The 25,141-nt window shown below is 49.2% G+C and overlaps 1 protein-coding gene across 5 annotated transcripts in view; it reads right to left on the bottom strand.

Annotated features, from left to right (window-relative positions):
* The window catches only part of COL15A1 (collagen type XV alpha 1 chain), a 107,737-nt gene extending 84,523 nt beyond the window's left edge, over positions 1 to 23,214 (bottom strand). For 3 of the 5 annotated variants that reach the window (XM_053204890.1, XM_053204888.1, XM_053204887.1), the window contains exon 1: positions 11,513 to 11,687. In XM_053204890.1, the coding sequence (XP_053060865.1) occupies positions 11,513 to 11,672 (160 nt within the window). In that variant the 5' untranslated portion in view covers positions 11,673 to 11,687. Of the gene's footprint in view, positions 1 to 11,512; positions 11,688 to 22,837; positions 22,924 to 22,999 lie in introns of those variants that run through there. The other 2 variants (XM_053204889.1, XM_027039532.2) reach the window with 2 other exon arrangements.
* Between the last annotated feature and the right edge of the window lie 1,927 nt (positions 23,215 to 25,141).

Raw genomic sequence — 25,141 nt, forward strand, 5'->3', positions numbered from 1 at the left:
GCATAGCAGGGGCTCATGTGTATTGAGCCCTGACTGTGTCCTGGGCACAAGGGCTTTACCATCATGGTGGTTCTCAGCTCTGGCTGCACAGAAGAATCACTGGAAGACTGCCAAAAATACTACTCCCCACGCCTCACTCCCAGATATTTCAATTCAGTTGGGCCATGGCCGGGGCTGGTGAAGCTGCACAAGCTCCCCAGCTGGTACTCATTCACAGCCCCTGAGTTCTTCACAACAACCTCACTCTTCTTGTGCCCAATCTACAGGTGTGGGGACAGAGGCAGAGAGAAGTTAAATAACTTGCCCAAGGGCACACAGCTATCAGGTCCCAGAACTGGTGGCTTTAAACCTTCATCTGTCTGGTGTGAGGAGTTGAGGGTTCATCTGCTCCTTTCCAGGAATGTCACTTTAATCTGAGTCTGATCCACTCCAGGAGCACACCCTGACCTCTTAGCCTTCAGTGGCCTCGGGCCCATCTGCTTCTCTATCCCCATCGCCCTGATAGCCCCTCCCCATGGCTCTTAGCATCAACACAGCATCTCCTACCAGCTACCAGAAACAGGGCTCTGTGCCAGCCAGAGACAGTCTCTCTTGGGCTTCCTCTTCTGAGCATATCTGGGAGGGCCAGAGACTCCAGGCCTGCTGGCCCCTGGGAAGCCACAGCTCTCATCTTGGCTGACCAGACATATTTTCAGTGCTAGAAGGATCTCCAAGCATAATGGTGCTGGGGAGAAAGACAGCTTTGGCTTCAAATCCCAGCTCTGCACTTAAAAGCTGTGCAACTCTGGACAAAATGCTTCCCCTCTCTGAGCCTCAGATTCTAAATGTGTAGCACAGGAATAATGCCACCTGCTGTAGGAAAGAGTTTTGAGAATGCCCTAGGATAATAGATATAAAATCCTGAGCGGAGGGCCTAGCAAAAGCAGACATTTAATAAAGCACATTGGGTTATGGCCATTGCCCTCATTATCAATGACAGAAACTTTCTTTTCTCTCCCCTGAACTATTGTAGTTGCCATGAAAAGTAGCTTGGAGCAACTTTCCCTCTGGGTCTCTGTTTTCTCAGAGGTGAGATAGGGTGATACAGCTTCCTTCACTAGGTTACAGTGAGGGCCCCATGTGGCTCTGAATGGGAAAATGCTTTGTCCAGTGCAGCCAACTCAGGTGTAAGGAGCAGTTAATATGGACAGAGGCCTCTGAACAGGTGTCTGGGAGCCGAGATTGCTATTTTTCTCAGATTAATGAAATCTGAACACACGGAGACCCTGTAATATGACCAATGTCACTCCATAAGCAGAACTCCTGCTCCAGCCTGGGAATGGTTTGCGTAACATAGGGCCAGCAGAGAGGAGCTAGAACCTGGAAATCGGCTTAGCACCCCACCCAATTCCTCCCACCCCAGGGCAGGAAGCTGGAGTCATGCCTAACTGCAGCTGCTGGAAGAATCAACAACTAAGCAATAATAATAATATAATAATCATAATCATAATAGCCATGTTCACAGTAGTAGGTGGAATGACGGCTCTCAAAAAGGATATGTCCACATCCTAGTCCCCAGAATCTGTAAATGTAACCTTATTGGGATGAAGGGTCTTTTGCAGATATATTTAATTTTTTTAACATTTATTTATTATTGAGAAACAGAGAAAGACAGAGCATGAGGATGGGAGGGGCAGAGAGAAGGGGAGACACAGAATCCAAAGCAGGCTCCAGGTTCTGAGCTGTCAGCACAGAGTCCGACGCGGGGCTCCAACTCACAGACCGTGAGATCGTGACCTGAGCTGAAGGTGGATGCTTAACCGACAGAGCCACCCAGGCGCTCCCAGATATATTTAAATTAAGGATCTTGAAATGAAGAGATCTGCCTAGATTACCCACGTGTGCCTTAAATCCAATGACAAGTATTTTTATGAGAGACACATAGGGGAGATTTGACAGACAAAACGTAGGAGACAGTGTGACCACGGAGGCAGACAATGGAGTGAGGCAACCAGGAGTCAAGGAACACCAGCAGCCACCAGAAGCTGGAAGAGGCAAAGAAGGATCCTTCCCTAGAGCCTCCAGAGTGGGTACGGCCCTGCCCACACCTTGACTTTGGACTTCTTGCCTCCAGAACTTTACAAGAATAAACTGTTGTGGTTTTCAGCCACCCAACTTGCGGTAATTTGTGACAGCATCCAAGGACACAGATATATTCACCGCACGCTCACTGTATGCCAAGTGGGACCTGGATTGGGCCATGTCATGCTTACAGCAACCTAGTAAGGCAGGGGTCACCTTATCTCTATTTTACAGATGAGGAGACTGAGGTGCAGAGGCATTGGTTCACACAGCTGGGAAGTGACAGAGGTAAGATCTGGACCCAAATAGTCTGGGTTCAAGCCCCACAGCCCATGTGCTTAACCACAACACTGGTGGTTCTCCAAGTGTGGCTCCTGGACCAGCAGCAGCAGCATCACCCGGGAACCCAGAGCTACAAATTCTCAGGCTTTACTCCAGGCCTCCTGAATCAGAAACTGCAGCGAGGGCCAGCATCTGTGTTTGGACTAGGCCTCCAGGTGATGATCACCCTCAGGTTGGTGACACCTATTGTTCGCAGTGCTGGTGGAGGCTGAGGTTGTGGCCTAAGGCTGGAACAGAGGCAGGTGGTGGAGAACCATGGAGCAGGAGATCCGAGCAGTCAGCAGTGGAAAAGTCTGCTTCAGGGTCAGGACACAGGCACAGAGTTGGGCAGGACTCCAGCTGCATTCACCAGGGGACAGACTCAGGCAGGGCCCCAACCGTGATGAGCTACAAATGAGCAGCTTCCTATCCAGGCTAATGGAATGCTGGGTCCCCTGAGGGACTAGATCTCACTGATTGGCAACAGGAGGGCCCTAGGGCGTGGATTGAGATGTCCAAGTGGCCCCAGGCTGGCGGTGAGTGAATACAAAGAGACTTGGGAGTCCTAGCCCAAGGGCCTGGGTGTGTCAGGTCAGGGTTCTGCAGCCGAGAGTAAGCTGATGGCCTCCAAGGGACCCAATCCCCAAGGGAAAGATGTCCAGAGCAGAAAGAGCCCAGGCCTTGCAGGGGAAATGGGACAGCTACTTCCCTTGCCTCTCCAGCTTCCCCGTGCCCCGTGCTGGGCCTAAGGGCCTACAGTCACCCAGGGAAGCCACTGCAGCCACACTGGGAAGCTGGGGCTCAGGGCCTACTCCTGGATGCCTACAGATGAGTCACGCCATCTGGCCAAGAAAGCCTCCCTGGGTGAATTTCCCAGGAAGCTCCAATTTCTCACTACTCTGTTATTATCTGTTCACTTGCCTGTGTCTCCCACCAGCCTATGAGCCCTTGAGGGTGCAGGCCTCATGTTCTGCTTTCATTTCTGTATCTCCCACCTTCACCCACCTCTCTAACATGGGGCCTTGCCTGGGGTAAGCAAAAACTGAGCAGTGATGGATGGAATGATGATCGGACGGATAGATGGATGAACAAATAATGCACATGTGAGTGAATGGATGAGCTTAATGGATTCTGGACAAGAGTGATTGCAGGCTTGACCTAACATTCCATATTTATTGTCATCAATCGAAAAAGTCTAATGAACTCCAGGTGTTGCCATAGTAATGCCACCAGCACCGTTAGCTCAATATGCACCTAACAGACTAGCTCTCACCTGATACCCACTATTAAGATATAATAAAATAGTATTATTATATTACAAAAGCTTGATGCTAACTTTCCTGAGGGCTGGAGTCTCCCATCCTTTTGGCTGACCCTTAAGCAGGAGGGCTCTGAATGACCAGTCTTTTGCAAAATGCCTGCTCTTGGCTCTCACCCACTAAGTTGGGAGTGCCTCCCTTAAATACACTGGCCTCTTAGACTTCAGACTAAATTCCAGCCGCCTCCACCTTCTCCCTCCCTGAAGTGAGGGTCTGAGTGGAGGATGTGAGCAACATGTGCTTCCCCTTCTCCCTTACATATTGTTAGGGTCTTGAAGTTTTCCCCTTCTCCCTTACATATTGTTAGGGTCTTGAAGTTTGGCTGGAGGCCTCAGGGAAGCTGCCCATATGGGTATCAGACATGAGCTGGGGCCACTGGCCACTGGACAACTGGGATGGGATGGGATGGGACAGACCAGCCCTCCAGGTCCTGGGGGGAGAACAGAAAGATTCCTGCTCCTGGTTGCATCCCCTAGCCCCATCCCCACCCAGGAAGCAAGACACTGGATGGGAGGAGCTTCAAATGGTGGGAGGAGCTTAAAAGACTGACAGTTCTGGGGCTTTCTAAGCCTTTCTCTTAAGTGAGGTATATTCTCAGGTGTTTCTTGAATTTTTTGGCATGGGTGACACCACCTGGTCAGCAAAATCTCTTAAAGAGCTGCTATCCACGTGGGTCAATTCAGTCATGATTTATATTATCCCAGCCACGATGTGGCCACAAGGGGAGAATGGGTTCTGGAGGGGTCTTTCCTTTCACCCTCTCCTGGTCCCAGTCGAGGGTTCTGCCCTTGCCTATAACCAGTGTCCAGTGGCTGACCTTGTCCAGACTTGGCTCTGGGCTGGACTCTGGGAGACCAAGAGGATGCAGTATCTGGTCTACAAGTAGCTCTGAGCCTAGTAGAGGGAACAAGACACCAAAGCAGAGTCCTGATACAGGTGGCCTGAACTGGAAGGCTCTGCACAGGTGGACATGGCGGAGACAGCAGAGCGCAAGCTAACCCACCATAAGGAAAATGAGGGGTATGTGAGCAGCTCCGGGGGAGGGAGCAACAGACCCTAAGATAATCTCCAGCATTCGAGCAGAAAGGAGAGAGTTACAAACTCAGGTAAATACAGATTTAGAAGTGCTAAAGTAACATGCATCACGTAATCTCAGGACAATTTGATAAAGTGGGGACTACTGCTATCTCATTTCACAGATGAAGGCCACAGAGCTGGTGCGTGGGTGGCTGGGACTCAAATGTAGGTGACTTGAGGTCCTCTCCAGCTCTTTCTACTCTTATCATTTTTTTCACGTAGGGGACAAGAGCCAGATTGCAGAGAAGCTTGAATGTCAAGTCAAGGAGACCAAAATGTATCCAACAGGCCACGGGGAGCCTCAGCAGGTTTCTGAGGAAAGCCACAGCTGACCATTTTAGGAGGCATCACTACCTCACCCCGAGCTGCTGCCCCTGGCAGCCAGGCCCCCTTCCTTCCCTTGCCAAGGAGAGGGTGGAATTGGTGAATTGGAATGTGGAGCGAAGGCTGTCGTTTGGCAACAGCAGGAGACATACTTTCCTGCAGCCTCTGGGGCACTTGGCATGTTACGCCCCAGGCAGAATCGAGCTTCCCTGGGAGCAGTCCGGGGTGTCCCAGCAGACGAGTCTGTGTGAACTCAGCCAAGGCAGAGAAGCAGCCTGGCAGAATGAGTTCAGGCTTCCAGCATGCACTGCAAAATCTCACCTACACGGACCAAGGCTGGTGGAGGCCTGTGGAGGCCTTCGGAGCTGGGGGAGGACCTCAGGAAACACAAGTCCAATGTCTCCAAAATGAGAAAACTGGGGCCCAGACTGACGGTGTGAGTCACCCCAGTGCCCATGGCATGTCAGGTGCCCACAGCTGTCTACTCTCCAGGCCCCTTCTCCCCAAAACCCTGAAGAAGGCGAGGCACAGGACAGCACCCCACCCAGTGCTTGATACACAGTAGGGGCACAATGTGCAAACGAATGCACGCGTGCCTGTAGTGGGGGCCTGCGGTCCACACGTACAATGACTTGGGTGCTGTCGAGCAGGCGGAAACAAACGACCTAAGAAATTTGTCGTGCCGCTGTTACCGAACACACTGCTTCTCTCTGCAAACTGTCCTGCTCAACTGTGCAAAGACCTGCTCCCTGCTGGATGCTGGAACCCATTTGGCTCTGCAATGGGACGTGAGTTTCGGCGAACAGCTGGAACAGATGGTGACCCTGAAGTCATATTTTGCAACAGGCTGACGCTTGTTTAATCTAGATGAAAATACAGCTCCATGGTCCTCACATGTTGGCTGGAGGAAGGGTGGTGGAGAGCAACGGGAGGGAGAATCAGAGATTCCAAGGTGAGTATCCAGGAGATACCTCTACCTGGAAACCCGGAACTCAGGGTGACGCAGGGGGAGAGGATCCCAGGAGGACCAGCCTCCCTGACCACAGGTGCAGGGGAAAGGACGCGGAATTGAACTTCAGACAGGCCTGTGTGCGAGTCCTTGCTCCAACGCCTACTAGCCAGTAACCTTGGTCCAGTTCTTTCACATTTCTGAGCATTAGCTTCTTTACCTGGACGTGGAGATGCCAATGTCTGGCTCTCAGGGTGGTGGTGCAGGGCAAGGTCAGGTGCCAAGCACACCTTGTTCGTCCATCATTCACGCATTCATTCACGCATTCACTCAGTCATTGTAAATATTATCAAGCACCAAGCACCACAAGCCTGGCACTGCTGCTGTTGGAGAGTCAGCAGTGAATAGGACAGACGTGCCCCCTGCCTTCATGGCCTGCGTGCTCTAGCACTGAGCTCCTTCCTCATCCCTGGCAAAACCACCACCGGAGGGCCTTAGAACACTGATGCCTGGCTGCTGCCACCCCGGTCGGAATCTCTGGGGATGAGGCCAGGGATGCCGTCATGCGGCAACATGAGGTTCATGGTTTAGGAAGAAGCTCCCATCCACTAAGGGCATGCTGCCTGCCTCCGGCTCTCTCCGAGCTCTCCCCTAGCATTACTTGCTGAACGCCTGGCACAGCCCTGGAGGTGGGACCTCTACCCACCTCTCCCCATCCCACATCAAGGTGAGGAATCCGGCACTCTGAGTGATCTGCCCAAGTCACAAAGCTCAGAAAAAGCGGAACTGGGGTTTGAAATCCATCTGATGATTCCAGAGCTCAGCTCTAACCACATGCTGCCACAGCCCATAAGTTGAGGGACCTGAGCTTATGTGAATGCCTGCCCTCGGCTCTCCTCGCATGTCCCTGGGGATGGGACAGACTGTGCATCTACAGTCACTCTTGGAACTTGGGAATTTCAGGGTGGTGCCGTGCCCCCCACCTGCACATCAGAAGACCCAGATCCAGGCCTTCTGTATTCCAGCTGTGTGGCTTTCATCTTTGCATCTATAATTTATTTTGTTTTTTTTAATGTTTATTTTGAGAGAGTGTGTCCTGCCCATGAGGGCAAGCGTGTGCATGTGCGGGGGAGGGGCAGAGATGGGGGGAGAGAATCCTAAACAGGCTCTGTGCTGTCAGTGCAGAGCCGGACGTGACAGCATGACCTGAGCCAAAATCAAGAGTCAGACACTTAACTGACTGAGTCACCCAGGTGCCCCTCCATCAGTGATGAAGAAATCCTGAAAGTCCCACATGTTCTGGGTCCTTGAGGCTCCCAGTGGGTTTTGAAGGAGGCAAAGTGTTTGGGGGATCTCCAGGCCCTTTCAGAGAGGAGCTGTAGGAGCCAAGCTCTCCAACATGCATGAATGGTGAACTGTGTCTTCTCCCACAAGAGCCACTATGCGGCATGGACCACATTGGGTAGGAGGCTGTCTCCAAAGGGTGATTCTTAGAAACCCTGAGCCTGAGTGGGACTGGCCGGTCTCTCGTATGCATATGCACGAGGAGCATTTTTCACATTCCCCCCAACCTTCCCATGCTAATGCTACCCCACACACTGATTCCTGGAAAGGTAAATGCAGATCGAGAGGGGAAAGCTTCTTGCAGCCATGAACACATACACGCAGCTATTCATTCATCCAGCATTCACTGAGTACCTGCTGTCCAGCAGGCACTATTCTAGGTGCTGGAGATCCAGCAGTGACAGACAAACAAGTTCCTTCCCTCATGGAACTGACAGTCCTAACACAAGAGCTTCGGAGAGCAGTAATTTTCATCTTGTCAACAACAACAAAAATATTAATAGCCCCTTCCACACACAAGTGCATTAGGCATTTGCAGATGGAGAAAATGTTTATGCAAGAGTGGGTTCTGACACCCACTGCCATAATTCTGAGCCTCCTCCACAAGTTAGGGACCTCAAATCTATATACAGCATCATCTCCACTCAAGCATCCTACCATCAGGGAGAGGGGACCCTATTCCTGACTATCTGGGTCTAGCCAAAGAGCCCCCCAGAGCTTGGAAACGTAATTAAAGCCTCCTGCTTTATCTCTAAAAACCCTCAACTTTTGCACTCCACTCCATAATATATGTGTGCTGTTCCTTTTAGTATAAAATGTTCTAAATTATTCCCCAGTTATTACTGGACTTCCCACCCCACCCCAAGTTACCAACCTCTGAGTAAAGTGGATGCAGAAAATAAACAATGTGGCTTTGCATGCCACAGTCACACAGCCATGGACCATGAGCATAGCCAGTTTGAGACGGTCTCTAGGGGAATGGCCTAGACAGGAGGGGGTAATGCATCATCTATATCCCACCATTAAAAATTTTTTTTTGACATTTATTTTTGAGAGACAGAGAAGGAATTGGAAAGGGGCAGAGAGAGAGGAAGACACAGAATCTGAAACAGGCTCCAGGCTCTGAGCTGTCAGCACAGAGCCCAATACCAGGCTCAAACTCACAAACTGTGAGGTCATGACCTGAGCAGAAGTCGGTTGCTTAACTGACTGAGCCACTCAGATGCCCCGGTATATCCCACCATTTTTAAAGAAGTTACTCTCTTGCATAAAGACTTCTAAAAGTTTCCCACCAGAGTTATTTACTTCCAAGATCTTGTTTCTGTTCCATGGGGAGAGAATTAATTCTGCATTGTGTGTTTACGGATGCACGTTCAGAATACAGAGATCCAGAGAGAGACAGAAATCAAAAGAGATAATATCATATCTGGATGGGCTTACAGCTGGTCCAATCCCTTCATTTCATAGACAGGAAGAAGCTTTTCAAAGCCAAGGCTAACTGGAGTCTAACTGCAGAGGGCAATTCTTAGAATCCTTTCCCCATGTGACATTCATGGCCTGTTGGTGAGGCAGCTGTGACAGGCTCCGGGTGGCCGAGGCTCTGGGTGGCTCTCACTCCAGCCCTGCTCCCCTATCATTTTGCTGCAAATCTCTTAAATGCACTTCTCCTGTGCATTTGAAGAAAGAGATGGAGACCCCAGACCCCCCTCCCTAGAGCAGTTCGCTCTCTGCAATTAGAGGCACCAGCAGGGCAGGAGGCAGGACCCAGAGGCCCCTAGCCCATGGATCCTGGGCTATGAGCACTGCATGGGACCCACGGGACTGAGGGAAGCCAAGATGTTGGCCCCACTGGAGGCCAGGTGTGGGGAAACAGTTTCTGGATGGAGGTTCTGTGTTCATCTCCAGACCCCCCACAGCCTCCCCTCCCACACCACGCTCAGGCTGCACACAGGCTGCTGTTTCCCCCCTCTCCTCATTCTGATCCCTTGATCTGGAACATTCCAATCCTCTTCCAACCCACCAGCCCCACCCCATTTCCTGGCTAAATCGATTCATCCCTCACATCTCCTCTTAAATGTCACTCCACATGGAGTCTTTCCTGACACCCCGGTGCTGATGAGAGTGGCCAGGTCTGTGCTCTCATAGGTCCCTGTACTTCTTCTTAACATTTGTTTACCATTTACAAATATTTAGGGGGTTTTTGTACAATTATTTATTTAGTGTCTATGTCCCCCATAGACTGCTGGCTCCCAGAGGGTGGGAACCATGCCTGTCTTGTTCATCATGTGATGCCCAGCACATACCACATTGCCTTGTAGGCCATCAATGAATATTTATTCAGTAAAAGTGAGTGAACAAATGAATGAATGAAAATCCTACCAGATATGGCAGGCAGGATGGTGAAGTCTAAGGAGGCCTGAAAGTTTACAATTAATTGTATCCCACCCTCCCTCCCACCCTGGCAAAGTTCTTATTTAGCTATATTTCACTTTTCCCCACAACAGAGTATGGCTTTTTATGTCCCTCCAGTGGAAGGTCAATGATTCCAAAGATGAATGGCCTCATCCCAGCCCTCCTATCCTTGGCAAGACGGATTTGAGTAGGGAATTCAAGTAGGGAATTCTGATCCCTACTGGAATGAATCAGGTATAAGCACTGTGCTCAGAGCTTTGGGGACATGATTTCATGTCCTCATCACAAGAACTCTGAGATGGGTACTATTATTATCTCCCACTCTACAGATGAGGAAACAGAGGCTAGAAGAGGATTCGTAAATCATCCAAAGTCACCAGCTGGTATGTTCAAATCCTAGAACTGCAGCCAGCTCTGTCTGATCCCACAGCCCCAGCACTTAACCACCATGCTACAAAGGCCATGTACACACGCATCCCCCAGCATCTGGGTGATTCTAACCTGGGGCTTTGCGTTTTTTTTCCCTTTTTTTCTTCCTTCCTTCCTTCCTTCCTTCCTTCCTTCCTTCCTTCCTTCCATCCTTCCTACCTTCCTTCCTTCCTTCTTTCTTTGAGAGAGAGAGTGTGAAGGAGGAGCAGAGACAGAGGCAGAGACAGAGCATCCCAAGCAGGCTCCACGATGTCAGCACAGAGCCTGATTCAGTGCTCAATCCCATGAACTGTGGCATCATGACCTGAGCCGAAATCAAAAGTCAGATGCTTAACTGACTGAGCCACCCAGGCACTCTGGGGCCCTGCCTTTCTAACAAGCTCCCAGGTGATGCCAATGTGCTGGTGCAGGGACTGTTTTGAGTAGTAAGTCTATAAAGGAGAAAAGGCGAAAGAGGATTTCAGCAGGGCAGGGAGAGTATTCCAGCCCGCAGGTAGGCACTAGCAAATGCTGAGTGAAGGGAACATACTTGTGAAGTTGAGATCAGCAAGTATCTTGATGTGGCTGGAGCCAGGGCATGAAGACGGATAGGAGGGGACAAACAGCCTGGAGCTTCAGCCCAAGGAGAGTGGAATTTCAGGTGCTGTAATGGAACGCATGGAAGGGTTTTTAAGAGGGGGCACGACACGATGGGACCTGTGTTTCAATGAGCCACTCTACTTGCAGTGAGTGCTTGAGGACGGAAAGATAGAGGTCCTACCAGCAAGGGAGCAGCTACAACAATCCATTAGAAGACAAGACACAGGACTGACTCTGGGCAGATGGATGCAAGCAGGAGATTAGACACCAGAGACATTGAAAGGGCAAGATCAATTTCTTTAAAACAAAGCTGCAGGACTCTTTCCAGGCACTAACAATTTCTCAGCCAGTCCATGCCCTGGGACAACCACACAGAGCTGGTGGCAGATGTAAAATCAGGTGTGGGGCACCTGGGTGGCTCAGTCGGTTAAGCATCCGACTTTGGCTCAGGTCATGATCTCATGGTTTGTGAGTTCGAACCCCACACCAGGTTCTGTGCAGACAGCTCAGAGCTTGAAGCCTGCTTCAGATTCTGTCTCCCTCTCTCTCTGTCCCCCCCTCCAACTCATGCTCTGTCTGTCTCTTTCAAAAATAAATAAGCGTTAAAAAATTAAAGTATAAATAATAAAAATAAAATAAAATCAAGTGCATACAATTCCAATGAAGTCCCAACAGTACTCTTAGAAATGGGGCTCACCAACCACTTCTTCCAGTCCAACCACAGTCTCCTTGGTGAGCCAGGCTTCTCCTGTCCTCGTACAGCAAGTATCTGAGTCTGAGAATGGAAGTGACTTGCTCAAGCTCCCACAGCCGAGCCCAGAATCGAGGAATCTGACCACTAGGTTAGTGCTGTGCATTTTAGAGAACTTGCCCCAGCAGAGAAAATGAACACATTCAGCTGTAATCTGGTATCAGCCCACACTTGCAAATATTAAACAAGCAAGAACATTCCACTTCTCAGACTGGAAGTTGACATTCTAAAAGAAGAGGCGGGGGGGGGGGGGGGGAGACCCTGAAATGGAGCCATCTACTCCAGACAGTTAAACCTGAAGTAAAATTAGAAAATGTGTCACATGGAAAAACTCTGCAGTGAGAAATGGTTTCTGCCCCCCTCCCCCCTTTTTTTTCTTGCTGTGGGAGAGTGAGTAATTTGGCATTTTAACTAGACAGGGGGAGAGGGCAGCTTTGGTCTCTGCTTTGTGCCAAATACACACAGTTGTTGGGCACAGTTCTGTATCCTGACTTGCAGACTGGGATGGAGTGAGGCATCTGCCTAGCAACCAGACGAACAGGGATGAGGGCCACTGAGTTCAATTCTTTTCCCCAAGTGCCACAGCATTTGGCCATCTGAACTCAGGCATCCTATAATATTCATGCTAACAGTGCTTTTAAGGGTTCACCTGCTCTAACCCCTTCACTTCTCAGATGGGAAGCCGAGGCCCATAAAGAGGCAGAGAGCTAAGACAAAAGAAGAACAGGGGAACATCAAAGCTGAGCCTTTGGGAAAGTTTCTTCCGTGCCTCCCCCCACAGTGGCCATACTTGCCTCCTGAATCTAGGGGAACCCCTCCATGGCTGATGGTAACCTGAATGTACCAGGCTGCCATCAGGTTATTCGTTTAGTGAGCGTTGCCTGAGTACCTGCCAGGGGCCAGGCATGGAGCTAGGTACTGGGGGTACAGGGGATAGAATGTCCCCAGTTTAGACTTTTGAGGTGGCCCTCCCCCAGATTCTAGCTACTCTGGAGTTTGTGTGGTTTGAGGTCAGGCTATGAAGAGGAATATTCTGGGAGACAAAGCCAGAACACCGCATCGGTGGGACATCCAGGGTCTCAAATGCCATGCTAAGAAGTGCTGTAATCATTTTCTATGGCTGCTATAAGAGATCACCCCAAATTTAGTGACTTATATTAACAAAAGCTTTTTATCTTACAGTTCTGTAAGTTAGAAGTCCAGCACAGATCTTATTTGGATAAAAAGTAAGGTATCAACAGACTGTGCTCCTTTCTGGAAGCTTCAAGGGAAAATCCATTTCTTTCCTTCTCCAGCTTCTAGAAGCCACCTGTGTTCTTTGGCTCATAGCCCCTTCCTGCATCTTAACACCAGCAAAGAAAGCCGGTCAAGTTCTCACGTTGCATCTCTCTGCCCTCCTCTCCTGCCCACCCCCTTCCATTCTTAAGGACCCTTGTGATTACATTGGCCCATCTAGATAGTCGAGGATTCTCACCCTCTTTTAAGAGCAACTGATTACCAAGCAGAATTCCATCTGCAGTCCGAGTTCTCCTATGCCATGTGACCTCATCTAGTCACAGGCTCTGGAGATTAGGACGTAGACACCTTTGGAGGGCCATGACTGCCTACCACAGGTGGTCAGCATGGGAAGATGACAGAGGGTTTTCAGCACAGGTAACATAATCAGAGTTGGTTCTGCAGTGCTGCTCAAACTGTAACGTGCATGTGAATCACCGGGGATCTTGTTAAAATGCAGATACTGATTTACTGGGTCTGTAGATGAGACTGGAGATGCTGCGTTTTTACCAACATCCCCCACGATGCTGATGCTGCCGGTACATCTGAGTAGCAAGAAGCCAGAAGGCTACTGTCGCTGCAGTTGGGAGGCGGTGCAGTGTAGGGTGGAGGGAGACAGACCCGTGTGCTGAAAATAAAGACACAAGAAGCCAACTGCTACGATGTACGGCTGGGAGGGGAGAAGCAGCTGGCTGACCCAACTTCAGATGGAGTTGTGTGTATGATGCCACTGACACTGCATGAACTTGGGTTCGGTTTGTCACCAGCTTTTGGGCTCTCTAGACTTCTATTCTAGAATGGTTATAACTTTCCAGCACCCAAAAGAATACCTTCATTTTTCTTCTGTGACATGCATGCTATCCCTGACATATCTGTTATATCCAGTCCCTGCTCTCACGCCCACTCTGGTCCCCACACCATCCATCGCAGCGGAGGGCTGCGGGTGGTCTTTCAGCAGGGCTGGAGGCACACACAGACTTCGCTATGGTCAAGGGTTCATAATGCTGGGTTTTCACTAAGATCTCCACAGTCCCAGGCTTTGAATGACTCATTCATTAATGTATTCAAATGCTCATTGTGTCCGTTTGGTGCCATGTCAGATGCTGAGGAAACATGGATAAATAAAACAGGGTTCCCGCCCTCAGGGAACCCACAGACATGTGGGAGCAGGGAAGGAAGGAGGTATTGAATGGGTCCCCAATTACAGGCCCAAGGCTTACCTTGTTAGTCTTCATAGTAGGAATTATTGACCCAATTTACAGGTAGGGATGATAAGGGAAAGGGAGGTCACTCAATGGGAAGTAGCAGAGTTGAGATTTGAACTCAGGACCCAGGCTCCCAGAGCTCCTATGCCTGAGCTACACCCCCTGAAGGTCCCTCTGGGATCCAGTGCGAGCTCTGTCACTCACATGTGTTGCAACCACAGACAGGTACTTTCGTCTCTGGGACTCGGGATTCCACCTCTGAAAGGGGGCCCTTGGACTGCATGGTTTGTTCTCAACCCTGGCTGCACCCTTGAATCACACCAGGAGCTTTTCAAACCCGCCAACGACTAGACTTCACCCTAGAGGAATTCAGAATCCTAGAAGTGGGGAAGGCTGGGCATCACATCATTCTGAATCTCCAAGTGATTCTAAGGTGCAGCCAGGGTTGAGAACCACCAAGGTCCTTGAACATGACCTCTGGAACTCCAATTCCCTGAAGAATCCTCTTCTCTTCCAGCCCTTACAAGGCATGTGCAAAATGAATGAATGAAGCAGGAGGGAAAAAGGGAGGAAGGATTCCTGACTCCATTCAACTAAGGAAGATATGAGGCAGTAATGCAGCACTGTCTCTTTACCTGCTGTCCTTTTCTCCTTTTGGATTAGAGAAACAGCAGCAGCAGATAAAGGAGGGGTGAGCCAGTCTTGTGTGCTGCTGCGGGAAGTGCAAATTACTATCACCTTCCCAAAGAATGCGACAGAAACTTTCAAAATGAGCATGCATCGGGCCAACAATTTGTTTTAGGAATTTACGTTCGGAAATAACTGCAGAAAAGGTCAAATGCAGAGCTACAAGAGTAGGGTCATCATGATAGTGTTTATAACAGTGAACAGCCAGAAATAGTCTGAAGGCATATAAGGGGGCTAGTTTAATAATGGGGCATACGTACAATGAAATATTATTTAAATTACAAAGGATGTTAGGAAATAATATTTAGTGTCCCAGAGGAAGTGTTTAGATGACTACTAAGGAAAAAAATGCCGAGCAACACAACACAATGTTGACAGAATGATCTATTCTTTTTATAACATATGTGCATATTTCAGCAAATAACTTTGAAAAACTGTCCACCAAATGTCAGCAGCATCTGTCTCTGAGTCATGAGATAATATGTGACATTTATGACCTCTTTTCACCCCCTAGGTTTTTACAATGACTATTTTTTTTACTCTCAATTCTTTTTGACGTCATTGAAAAAATAAGTCTCCTCTTTCAAAGGCTGCTTCCCTCCCCCTGCCTGCCCCATCTTCTGGCGGAAATAGACACCCCTACTTTGGTAGTGCTGAGGCTTGCTTGCACCTCCATTAGGACACACAGGATCAGTTCCCCAGCATTTAAGCCAGCTGTTGCTGCACACTGGTCTCTACTACTGAACCAGTAGTCAGTTCTGCTGAGTCCCTCTAGGACGGGTGCTCAGTCCAATGCATCTTTTTAGTCACCCACCACCCACCCCAGAGGGTCTCAGAGAGAGCAGGCGGCCAGGAAATACGGGAAGAAGACAGAAATCTATATATCTACAAATGTATATATCTCTATAGTAGCCAGAACACAGAACAGGGAAGTTTTTCAAAGACTTTAGCAGATGTTTGCTTTGTGAAAAGACTAGTTGAAAAAGCCCTCCTGGTGGTAGATGGGGCTTTTAAGCTGGGCTCCATTTGAGTGCCTCAGTGATGGAAGGATGACTCCTGGAGAGACTTAAGGCAGGGCTACTCCCTGCACACCAGACTCTAGCTAAGCTCCTCCAAACCCAGGAAGGGGCCCCCTAATACCTGAACTCAGGGATCCTGCTCATTTGAGGGAGATATGCGGACCCTCAGAACAGATTTCTTCCCTGTCCAATCTTAAGTCATCCATGCCATGCAACAAGTGCAAAAATGAACTGGGTTGGATAAAACTGGTTCGGTTTGGGTTGGCTTGGCTTGGGTTGGGTTGAGGTGGGTTGTACTAGATTAGGTTGCACTGAGTTAAATTGAGTTCTGATGGGGATAAGGGGTGGGATGCACTCATTAGGTGACCCTAGCCTCATAACTCCCTCATTAAATCTTGCCCAATAATAGGTCTGGACCTTCTCCCAGATTCTGCTCTAACCATAGACTTTTTCTCTCTTGAGTTGGGGTGGAACAGAGGAAGGTGGTCAGCCAGCAAACCTGCTCCTCCCAACGCCTCTGATGCATCTCAGCTCCTCTGGGCTCTGTGTCGACAGCAGCAGCTCAGGCCCCATGATCTGCTGCTCTGACTTTGAAGCCTTATTTGCCATCCATTCTCCTTATTGCACATTAGCATCTTCAACTGAATCTCACTGTAAGATTTCTTCCTCTTTGATAACCCTCACCTGCTCACCACCTCGCCAACACTCCCAGTATCCAATCATATCATGAAAAACCTGGGTGATAAATCAGTCTGTACTAAAAAATGTATGGCTTAATGAACGAGACAGGGGTGACTTCCCTTACCAGATTTTAAAATATATTACGAGGCAACAATGATCAGGGCTCCTGGATGGCTAGGTCAGTGGAGCCTCCGACTCTTGACTCAGCTCAGGTCATGATCTCACAGTTTGTTGGGCTCCACACTGACAGTGCAGAACCTGCTTGGGATTTTCTCTCTCTCTCTCTCTCTCTCTCTCTCTCTCTCTCTCCCCCTGCCCACAAAATAAATATTTTTTAAAGCAACGATCATGAAGACCATGTGGGATTTAAAAAACACGCACATGCATAGGTACAGGGAAGTGACCAAAGTAGAGGTTTGAGAAAAAATTTTTGACCATTAAAGAAACAAACGTATATGACGACAACCAGAAGCAACATGATAATTGGTTAATAGCTCACATCTTAATTAGTGTTTTGGAGAATCCTGAGTACCATTTTGAAAGAAAAAAAAAAACAAAAAACAACTGACTTCAGATTATACCCTATGTAATCTATGTAATTTACCTAATTTATGGTCCGTTTTAAGTAGGTCAAGCTATAGACATTAAAGGAAACCTTGAAAACAAACTCATATATTTAGCTAGCAGAGAAAAGATAAGTGTACAACTCTGGACAAAATGGAGGCCACTAGGAATAAGATGAGTGGGGATAAACAGGAAAACAAATTGTTTATGCAATTAGATGTAATGAAAAGAAAATAAAGAGCAAAGTAACATTAGCATAAATTCCTAACTAGTTATTAAAGTCACTAAAGGAGAAAAACCTAAAAGCCCCATAATGCACCCTCATTACTCAGCCATGGTCACCCCAGAGTTGGCAGAGCTGTGGAAGAATCGAGACGAATGACAATCCACAGATGATATGGTAAATTTGCGCGTTCTCTCCAGACCATGACCTGGACCTACCCATTCACTCTCTCTTTGATTCACTGAAAGGGTTTTCTGAATGCTCGCTCAGGCATTCTGGGATTCAGAGTTGGAAAGACCTAGTCCTGCCTCTTGGAGCTTCCCATGTAGCATGGGAGGCAAACGAATCATCAGTGGTCACGGTCCGGTCTGAGAAGCCCTGGGACCAAGGGACGAGTGGATAAACAGTGTCAGCCCAAAGGAAAAACACCCAACATGCCAGGCAGAGGAGGGCTTCCCAGAGAGGATGCTTAAAGGGTGAATGGGGGGTTGCCAGGTGGACAGGAAGAAAGGCATTCTCTCAAAGAGTGACCAGCCTATGCAGAGATGCAGAGGCGACATCGCATGTCTCATTCTGCAAGCTACCGGTGGTTTGGGGTGAGCCCAAGTCAAGAGGGGCTCTGTGTGGCTGGAGACCGGGAAGCCACAAAGGGCCCTCTGCAGCAAGGAGCATGACCCCCATCTTATGTAGAGTGAGAATCCAGTGAGAGCAATTAAAGGAGGAAGGAAAATGATTAAATTTGTATCTAAGAGAGATCTATCTAAATATGTAAGAAACGTGCAACTACTTCTGTTCTTTGATGGGAAAGTAAGTCTGGGGTAATCTAGTCAAAAATAATAATAATAATCTAAAAAGAAAACAAAGATCATTTGTCAGAAGATGGTCCCAGCAGCTCTGTTTATAATAATGACAAAAGAGCCAAAGTCCAAGTGGCCAACCGTGGACAAATGAGGCATGACCCACACCCTCAAGGTGCTCCCATGGTAAAGAGAGAGAAATAAACATACTGACAGTACAGGGGGACAATGCTGGTGCTGGAAGAGAGAGATGAGGGAATGGGGAGTTCAGTGATGAGAAAGCTTGGCCAGAGAGATGCCTCTTCCAGAGCGCCATTTAAGCTGGGAGGTAGAATTAGGCCTTAAAGAGAGACAGAAGGTAAGAAAGTGTACTCCAGACAGGGAGATTAGTTCACATCATGTGCAAAGCTAAAGAGACTACAAAATCCCAGCACTGCATGGGAAGCTGTGGCTGGTTCAGTGTGCCAGGAGCTTTCAGCCTGCACTCTGCTGTAAAACACACACACGGCACAGAATGTTACTACAGGAATTGCCCACTTTATACAAAACCAACAAGTTTACCCAGTAATTAAAACACTATAATCATTTATATTCATTGTAATTTCTAATGGCACGTCAGCAACAGTAGCTCACTACAGGCCAGGGCACAGGTAAGGCAGAGGCCAGAGATGGGGGTTTCAGGTATGATTCCTACCCACTTTGCTCTCCTTCAGGAAAGCATATCAGACGGCCATGAGCAAGAGTGAGATGATCTGAGGAAAAACCCAAACTGGCTCTGATTAGCATTCAGATTTGCCCCAAAGAAGATTTACAAATGGCCAAAAAGCACATGAAAAGATGCTCAATATCATTAGTCATCAGGGAAATGCAAATCAAAACAATGAGGGACCACTTCATACCCACTAAGATGACTGTAATTATAAAAAGTGTTGGCAAGGATGTGAAAAAAATCAGAGCCTTTGTATACTGCTGGTGGGAATGTGAAGTGGTACAGCCACTGTGGAAAGGAGTTTGGGAATTTCTAAAAAAAAAAAAAAAAAAAAAAAATCTAAGCATGTAATTACCCTGTGACCCAGCAGTTCTGCTAAGTATATATACCCAAATTAATGAAAACAAGTACTCAAATACTTGTATCAAATGTTCATAACAGCACTATTCACAAGAGCTAAAAGGAGGAAACAAATCAACATCCCCATCAATGAAAGAATGGATAAACAAATTGTAGTATATCTATTCAGTGGAATATTACTCAGCCATTAAAAGGAATGAAGTACTGACACTTGCTACAAAATGGACGAATCTCAAAAACATTAAGCTAAGTGCAAGAAGCCAGACACAAAAGGCACATACTTTATGATGCCATTTATATGAAAGATCCAGAATAGGTAAATCCATAGAGACAGAGAGCAGTTTAGTGGTTCCCAGGGGCTAGTAGGATGAGGATGGGGGCCATGGGGAGTGACCACTTCATGGAAATAATGTTTTTCACTCTTTGGAGAGATGAACATGCTTTGGAACCAGACAGAAGTGACAGCTGTACAACAGTTTGAATGGACCGACTGCCACTGAATTGTACATGTGAAAATGGCTAGTTTTGTTATGTGAATTTTACCTCAATAAAAAAGTCAACCAGGATAACCAGATGTCCAATAAATATATGAAAAGGTAATCAACTTAAATATCAGGAAAACATAAATTAAGACTATAGTAAGGGGTATCTGGGTGGCTCAGTTGACTTTTATCTGACTTTTGATTTCGGCTCAGGTCATGATCTCGTGGTTCATGAGTTCAAGCTCCACACTGGGCTCTGTGCTGACGGTGTGGAGCCTGCTTGGGATTCTCTCTCTCACCTTCTCTCTCTGCCCCTCCCACATGCTCTCTCTCTCTACCTCAAAATAAATAAGTGGAACTGAAATAAAATGTTTTTTTTTAAAAAGACTACAGTAAGATTCTCCTATGTACTCACTAGAAGGGCTGAAATTCAGCCCAGTGACAAGATCAAGTGCTGTTGAGGATTTGAAGAAATGGGGACTCTTATACCCAGTGGGTGACCACGCACCTCAGTACCACCATAGTGTAAGATGGTCTGGCACTGTCTGTTCAGTTGAAGGATGAACACACCCTGTTACCCAGCACCCCACTCCAAGACACAGAACCAACAGGGATATGTGCACATCCCTGAGACATGTACAAGAATGTTCGCAAACCCACCACTGTCTCTGCCGAAATGGAAACAACCCAAATACTGGAGACAAATGAATAGATGATGTACAGTATGTTAATACAGTAGAAAATTATACAGCAACAAAGATGAATTAACTACAGCCACACACAACAGTATAGACAAATCTGAAAACTGAATATGCAGTGAAATAAGCCATGTATAAAGTTCAAATTCAAGTGGAACTGTAGAATCTGGGGATACATGCTTAGGTACTAAAGTTATTTCTAAAGAATAAGGAAGCAATCACCATAAAAGTCAAGGTGATGGTTACCTCTGAGGGCAAGGAGGGAACAGTCACATCCAAGGGGCATAAGCTTCTGGGGCTCTCCTATTCTTGACCTGGGTTATGTGGCTGTTTGCTCTGTGATAAACACTTGGGCTGTAATTTTTGTGTGCACTTTTCTGAATGGATATTATATTTCACAATAAAACAGTATAAAGAAAAGTGACTAATTTGCACATATCGGGATTTTATTAACAGGAACAAATAACTTGGGAAGCCGCTGCCCTTGTCCCCTAAAACCACCTTCTTATCTGCTAAAATAGCAGGTGTTCCAATGACACTGTAACTTTACTAGCTCAGCCATGACACACGAGGGGCACGAGGATCGGTATAGGGGATAGGGTCCCATTGACGAGGATCTCTTCAAACAGGGCAGGCCAGGAAAAACCCTCTAGAGTTGGGAAGCCTTGAGACTTTGGACCTCGGTTTCCTTATCTGGAGCACAAAGATAACAGTCCCAGTCCCTGACTCCTGGAGCACTTTTGAGGATTGGATGAATGTAACCCGGACATGCCCACACCTCTGCCTGAGCATATAAAGTGGTTTGCTTATAAGTGTTGGCCTTATTAAACGGCATGCAAAACTGGGCTTGCAGGAGGATAGCTTACATGTCTAAGAGTTTCTGCAGAGGCCCAGAGGGACACTGAATACCCATCGGTTGCAGATGGCCCTCTCGTGGCCCTTTCCAGCTCCTGGCGGTTTCCTGCCACTCCCTTTAACGCTTTCGACGGGAACAGGGCTTCCTCTGCGTTGTTTCTAACAACTGACTTGACATCAAGGAGAGCCTTCAAACACAGGAGGAGAAAGAAACACCAAAGTCTCTTTGCCCAGAATCTTCTTCCTTGTGGAGGCAGGGGTTGCAGCAAAAGTCACGAAAGCCCATGAAACACAGGCCGCCCTCTACCGCTGAGCTGGCAGTGCCCTATATCACATGGGAAAGTGCAGCGTTTCGACATGGGGCATGGCGCTGAGAAGCCAGAACTGTGCTCCCTCTGCCCTCTGATCTACAAGAAATGCCAGCCTGGATGTTCCGGTGGGAAAAGTGGCCAGAGGCCAAGGAGACAATGGTCTAGGTTGCCCCAGGCTTTCTCTGGCATACAGAGAGTTAACCCAGGCCACCCCCTCAATCTTCAGTGTCCTTCAAAGGGAGAGAGGTTGCTGCCCCTTCTCCTCAGACACGTATTTTGTCCAGGCTGTGTACTGATCTCCTAAATCCAGGAGGGGTGGGACCCTTTGGAGAACACAGTTCTGCAAACTCGGCATGGAGAAAGGGCTGAGGGTGGAAGGACAGGAGCCTAGGATCCGGGCTCCAGTCCTGCCTTTTGGACAGGCCATTTCCTAACCCTCCCTCATCCTCAGTGTCCTCTGTAAAAACTGCCTGCATTGCTTTCTAACAGCTATTGCAAGGACCAACCCATAGTTTCTATCGCTTATTTTGTGCCTAGTATGTGCCACAGTGTAGAAAGCGTATTACCTCTAATACCTCGTTTAATCTTCACAGCATCCCTATGAGGAAAGGTGGTCTAATTATTCCCGTTTTTTGGGGTGAGGAAACTGAGGCACGAAGAGGTGAAATCCATTGCCCAAGGTCACCTAACTCAGCCACGCTTCAAGCCCAGGCAGCCTTAACACAACTTAACCAAAATCTGTTTTAACTCAGACCCTACTAGTCATCCACCCTGCTCTGGGTCCTAGTGAGGAAAGTGAGACTTGTGGAACAGAAGGGGACCAGATCCCCTGGCTCCCCGCCGGTAGTTCTTCTCACCACCCTGGGCGCCACTGCCCACCATGGATGGGACTCCTTCAGCTAACTCAGGGGTAAGTTAGGCATCGAGGCGATTCAGTCCCGTTATTTCTTGCGCGGCAAAGGCGCCAGGTGTCTCTGCTAGCGATCACGCGGCCGCACCTGTGTGCAGAGCGGGCACCAGACCTGTCCTTACAATGAGCCAGCCGGCACGCAGGACCGGCGTGCGGGCTCCGGGTGAGCTAGAGCTAACTGTCCCCTCGGAGCCGCTGGCGCTGCCCCGTACTTCCAAAGTCCCTCTGTGCCCACGACTGCAGGGGCCGCGCCCTAGCTGCACAGCGTCCAGATCGCGCGCCACCCGCCCGACGGGTCAGGGACCCCGGTTCGCCCCTCGCATCCCCTTCACCGCCCGGGGAAGCGGCGCCGGGAGCGCCCGTGCGCACAGAGCGGCGAGGACTCCCTTTTATGTCCAGGAATGAGCGCGCACCGCAGGCACGCCCGCCGCCAAAAACCAACTTCCCCGGGGCGCGCGGAGGCAGCCGGGGCCACCCCCGGGCCGGGTCGCTTACCTGTCGCGGAGCGGGTCCGGGTGACAGAGGGGAGAAGCGCGGAGACCGAAAGCAGCAACAGCAGGGGCCACCACCGTCCGTTCCTCCTGCAAGAAGTGGGGGGCGAGAAGGTGAGGCGGGCGGGAGGGGCGAGGGCCCGGGGCGCGGGGAAGCGAGTCCTACCTTGGCGCCATCTCGCAGGCCAGCCGAGTCCCCCGAAGGCACTGTGCGCCCGGCTGAGCGCTGGCCGCGCTCGCCCTTCCTGCAGCGAACAAAGGCGGCGCTGGGCAGCGGCGGCGGCGGCGGCGGGCAGGCTCCCGGCTCCCGGCTCCCGGCCCGCGCCCTGAGTCACCCGCGCTCTGAAACCCGACTCCGCCGCGCCCTGCGCTCGCCCGCGCGCCGCGCCGCGCCCACCTAGGCCGGCGGCGCCGCACTCACGCCCCGGGGGTCCCGGCCGCCGCTGCCGTCCCCACGCCCCTTTCCCCCTTCGACGGACGCGCGCTCCCGGCCGCGGCCGCCACCCCGGGCCGCCTTATGTAACCTTCGAGAAAAGCCCCGTGCCCGCGCCCGTCTGGGTCAGCGGGACTCCGTTCCCTCCCGCCCTAACGTCTGTCCCGGTCTGAGCTGCCCCTCGGCCAAAGCACTCTCCTTTCATGGACCAATGGAATTCTCTCAACAGCCCAGGGAGGCTGGAGTCACTGTGATTTCCTTAAATGACAAATGAAGAAACTGAGGCTCAGAGAGGCCGGGAGAATATACAAGGGCACACAGAAGGACTGAGCTCCTAACTGCTGTGCCTACCCTGCACGCCTGACACACGAACCCCACGTGAATGCCCAGAAATGGCCCCGTGATATATACAAATCCATGCCACAAAGATAACCCTAATAAAAAATTGAACGTATCTGATATTTCCAAGGTTTTCTGCTGTATAACTTGCCTGCCCCACCCCCCTACTCCCAGCATGGGAATGTAAGTTTCAGGAGGGCAAGAAGATACATTTGTTTTGTTAGCTGGCTAAAACAATACCTGGTGCTAGAAATGCAAATAAACATTGGGTGCCTGAAGGTGAGAGTCTGAGGTGAGACACCTCTCCAGGCACGATGATGATGTGGGAGAGGGGAAGCAGTCTCAGCCATCCCTGGTATGTGTGACTATCCCACGGGGACAGGGCTTAGCACAGGGTCTGGCACTGGCCAACCCCCCACACGGTGGCTCTTTATTATGATTACCAGGCACCACAGAGTAAGGTTTTGGGGTGGGAGGAGGCACCACGGAGGCACAGTTCCGAAGCCTAGCAAGCCCCAGCAATGGCTCTTCCTGACGCACCAAGGAGCCACCGTGGGCCATGGCTCTGTTGTCAGCTCCTGGTTTTCATTTCTAGTAATCCGAGTTAGGCCCCCAGAGATAGGAGGGGACGGGTATACTAGCTAACATTTATTGAGTGCTGATTATTTCCCAGACCCTGCGCTAAATGCTTTACAGTTTCCGCCCGCTATCAGAAAGTGCAGTGGGCCTATGAAATCTTTCATGAGCCAAAGCAGTGTAGAGTGAAGAAGCAATTACCATTAATTTATATGGAAAAAAGTTTTAGCATTCTCAGACCCCCAAAAATTACCCCTCTTAGGTTTTTCTGAAATCTTAGGACACATCTTGCTAATGATGCCCAAAATAACTCGAGATAAAACACAGATGCTCACAGACACAGTCGAAAGCTACAGCTGAAAGCTGCAGCGGCTTGATGCTGAGATGTCTCCTGGGGCCCATCACACTCTTGGGGTGCTTGCCACATCTTTAACAGCTTGCCCAAAACACTGAACGCTATTTTCGCTTTGCTCCTTTTTTCTGCAACAGTGAAATTGCTCTTCAGATTTCTTTCAGTTACTGAGAACAGGTATTCCCATGGGTCTTTTGTAAAACCAAAGTGGCAAAATGGGAACTTTTGGAAAGCAGAAAATACCTATACCTGTGTTACCTCATTTAATCCACACTACAACCCTGGAAAGGCAGTACTGCAATGATCCTCATTTCATGGATGAGGAAGCCGAGGCTTAAAACATGCCCAACCTATGCGTGACAGTTGCCGATACCCATGCTCTCCACCACTCAGTCACCTACCTGCACGAGAACAGAGGGTTAGACCCACTGGAGATGCGCAGCACTCCGGCATGACAGGGTTAATGCCTGCATGGGCAATGAGGGCTCTGAAAGAGCTCCAGCCCGAGGTCAGGAGCTTGTTTCCAGTCCAGTTCTTGTCTGGGCTACAGAGTAAAGTTGGGCAAATCCTGACATTTTCTGATTTTTTTTTATTTCTTCATCTGTATA

This window comes from Acinonyx jubatus, chromosome D4 (genome assembly GCF_027475565.1).
Source record: "Acinonyx jubatus isolate Ajub_Pintada_27869175 chromosome D4, VMU_Ajub_asm_v1.0, whole genome shotgun sequence".
NCBI lineage: Eukaryota > Metazoa > Chordata > Mammalia > Carnivora > Felidae > Acinonyx > Acinonyx jubatus.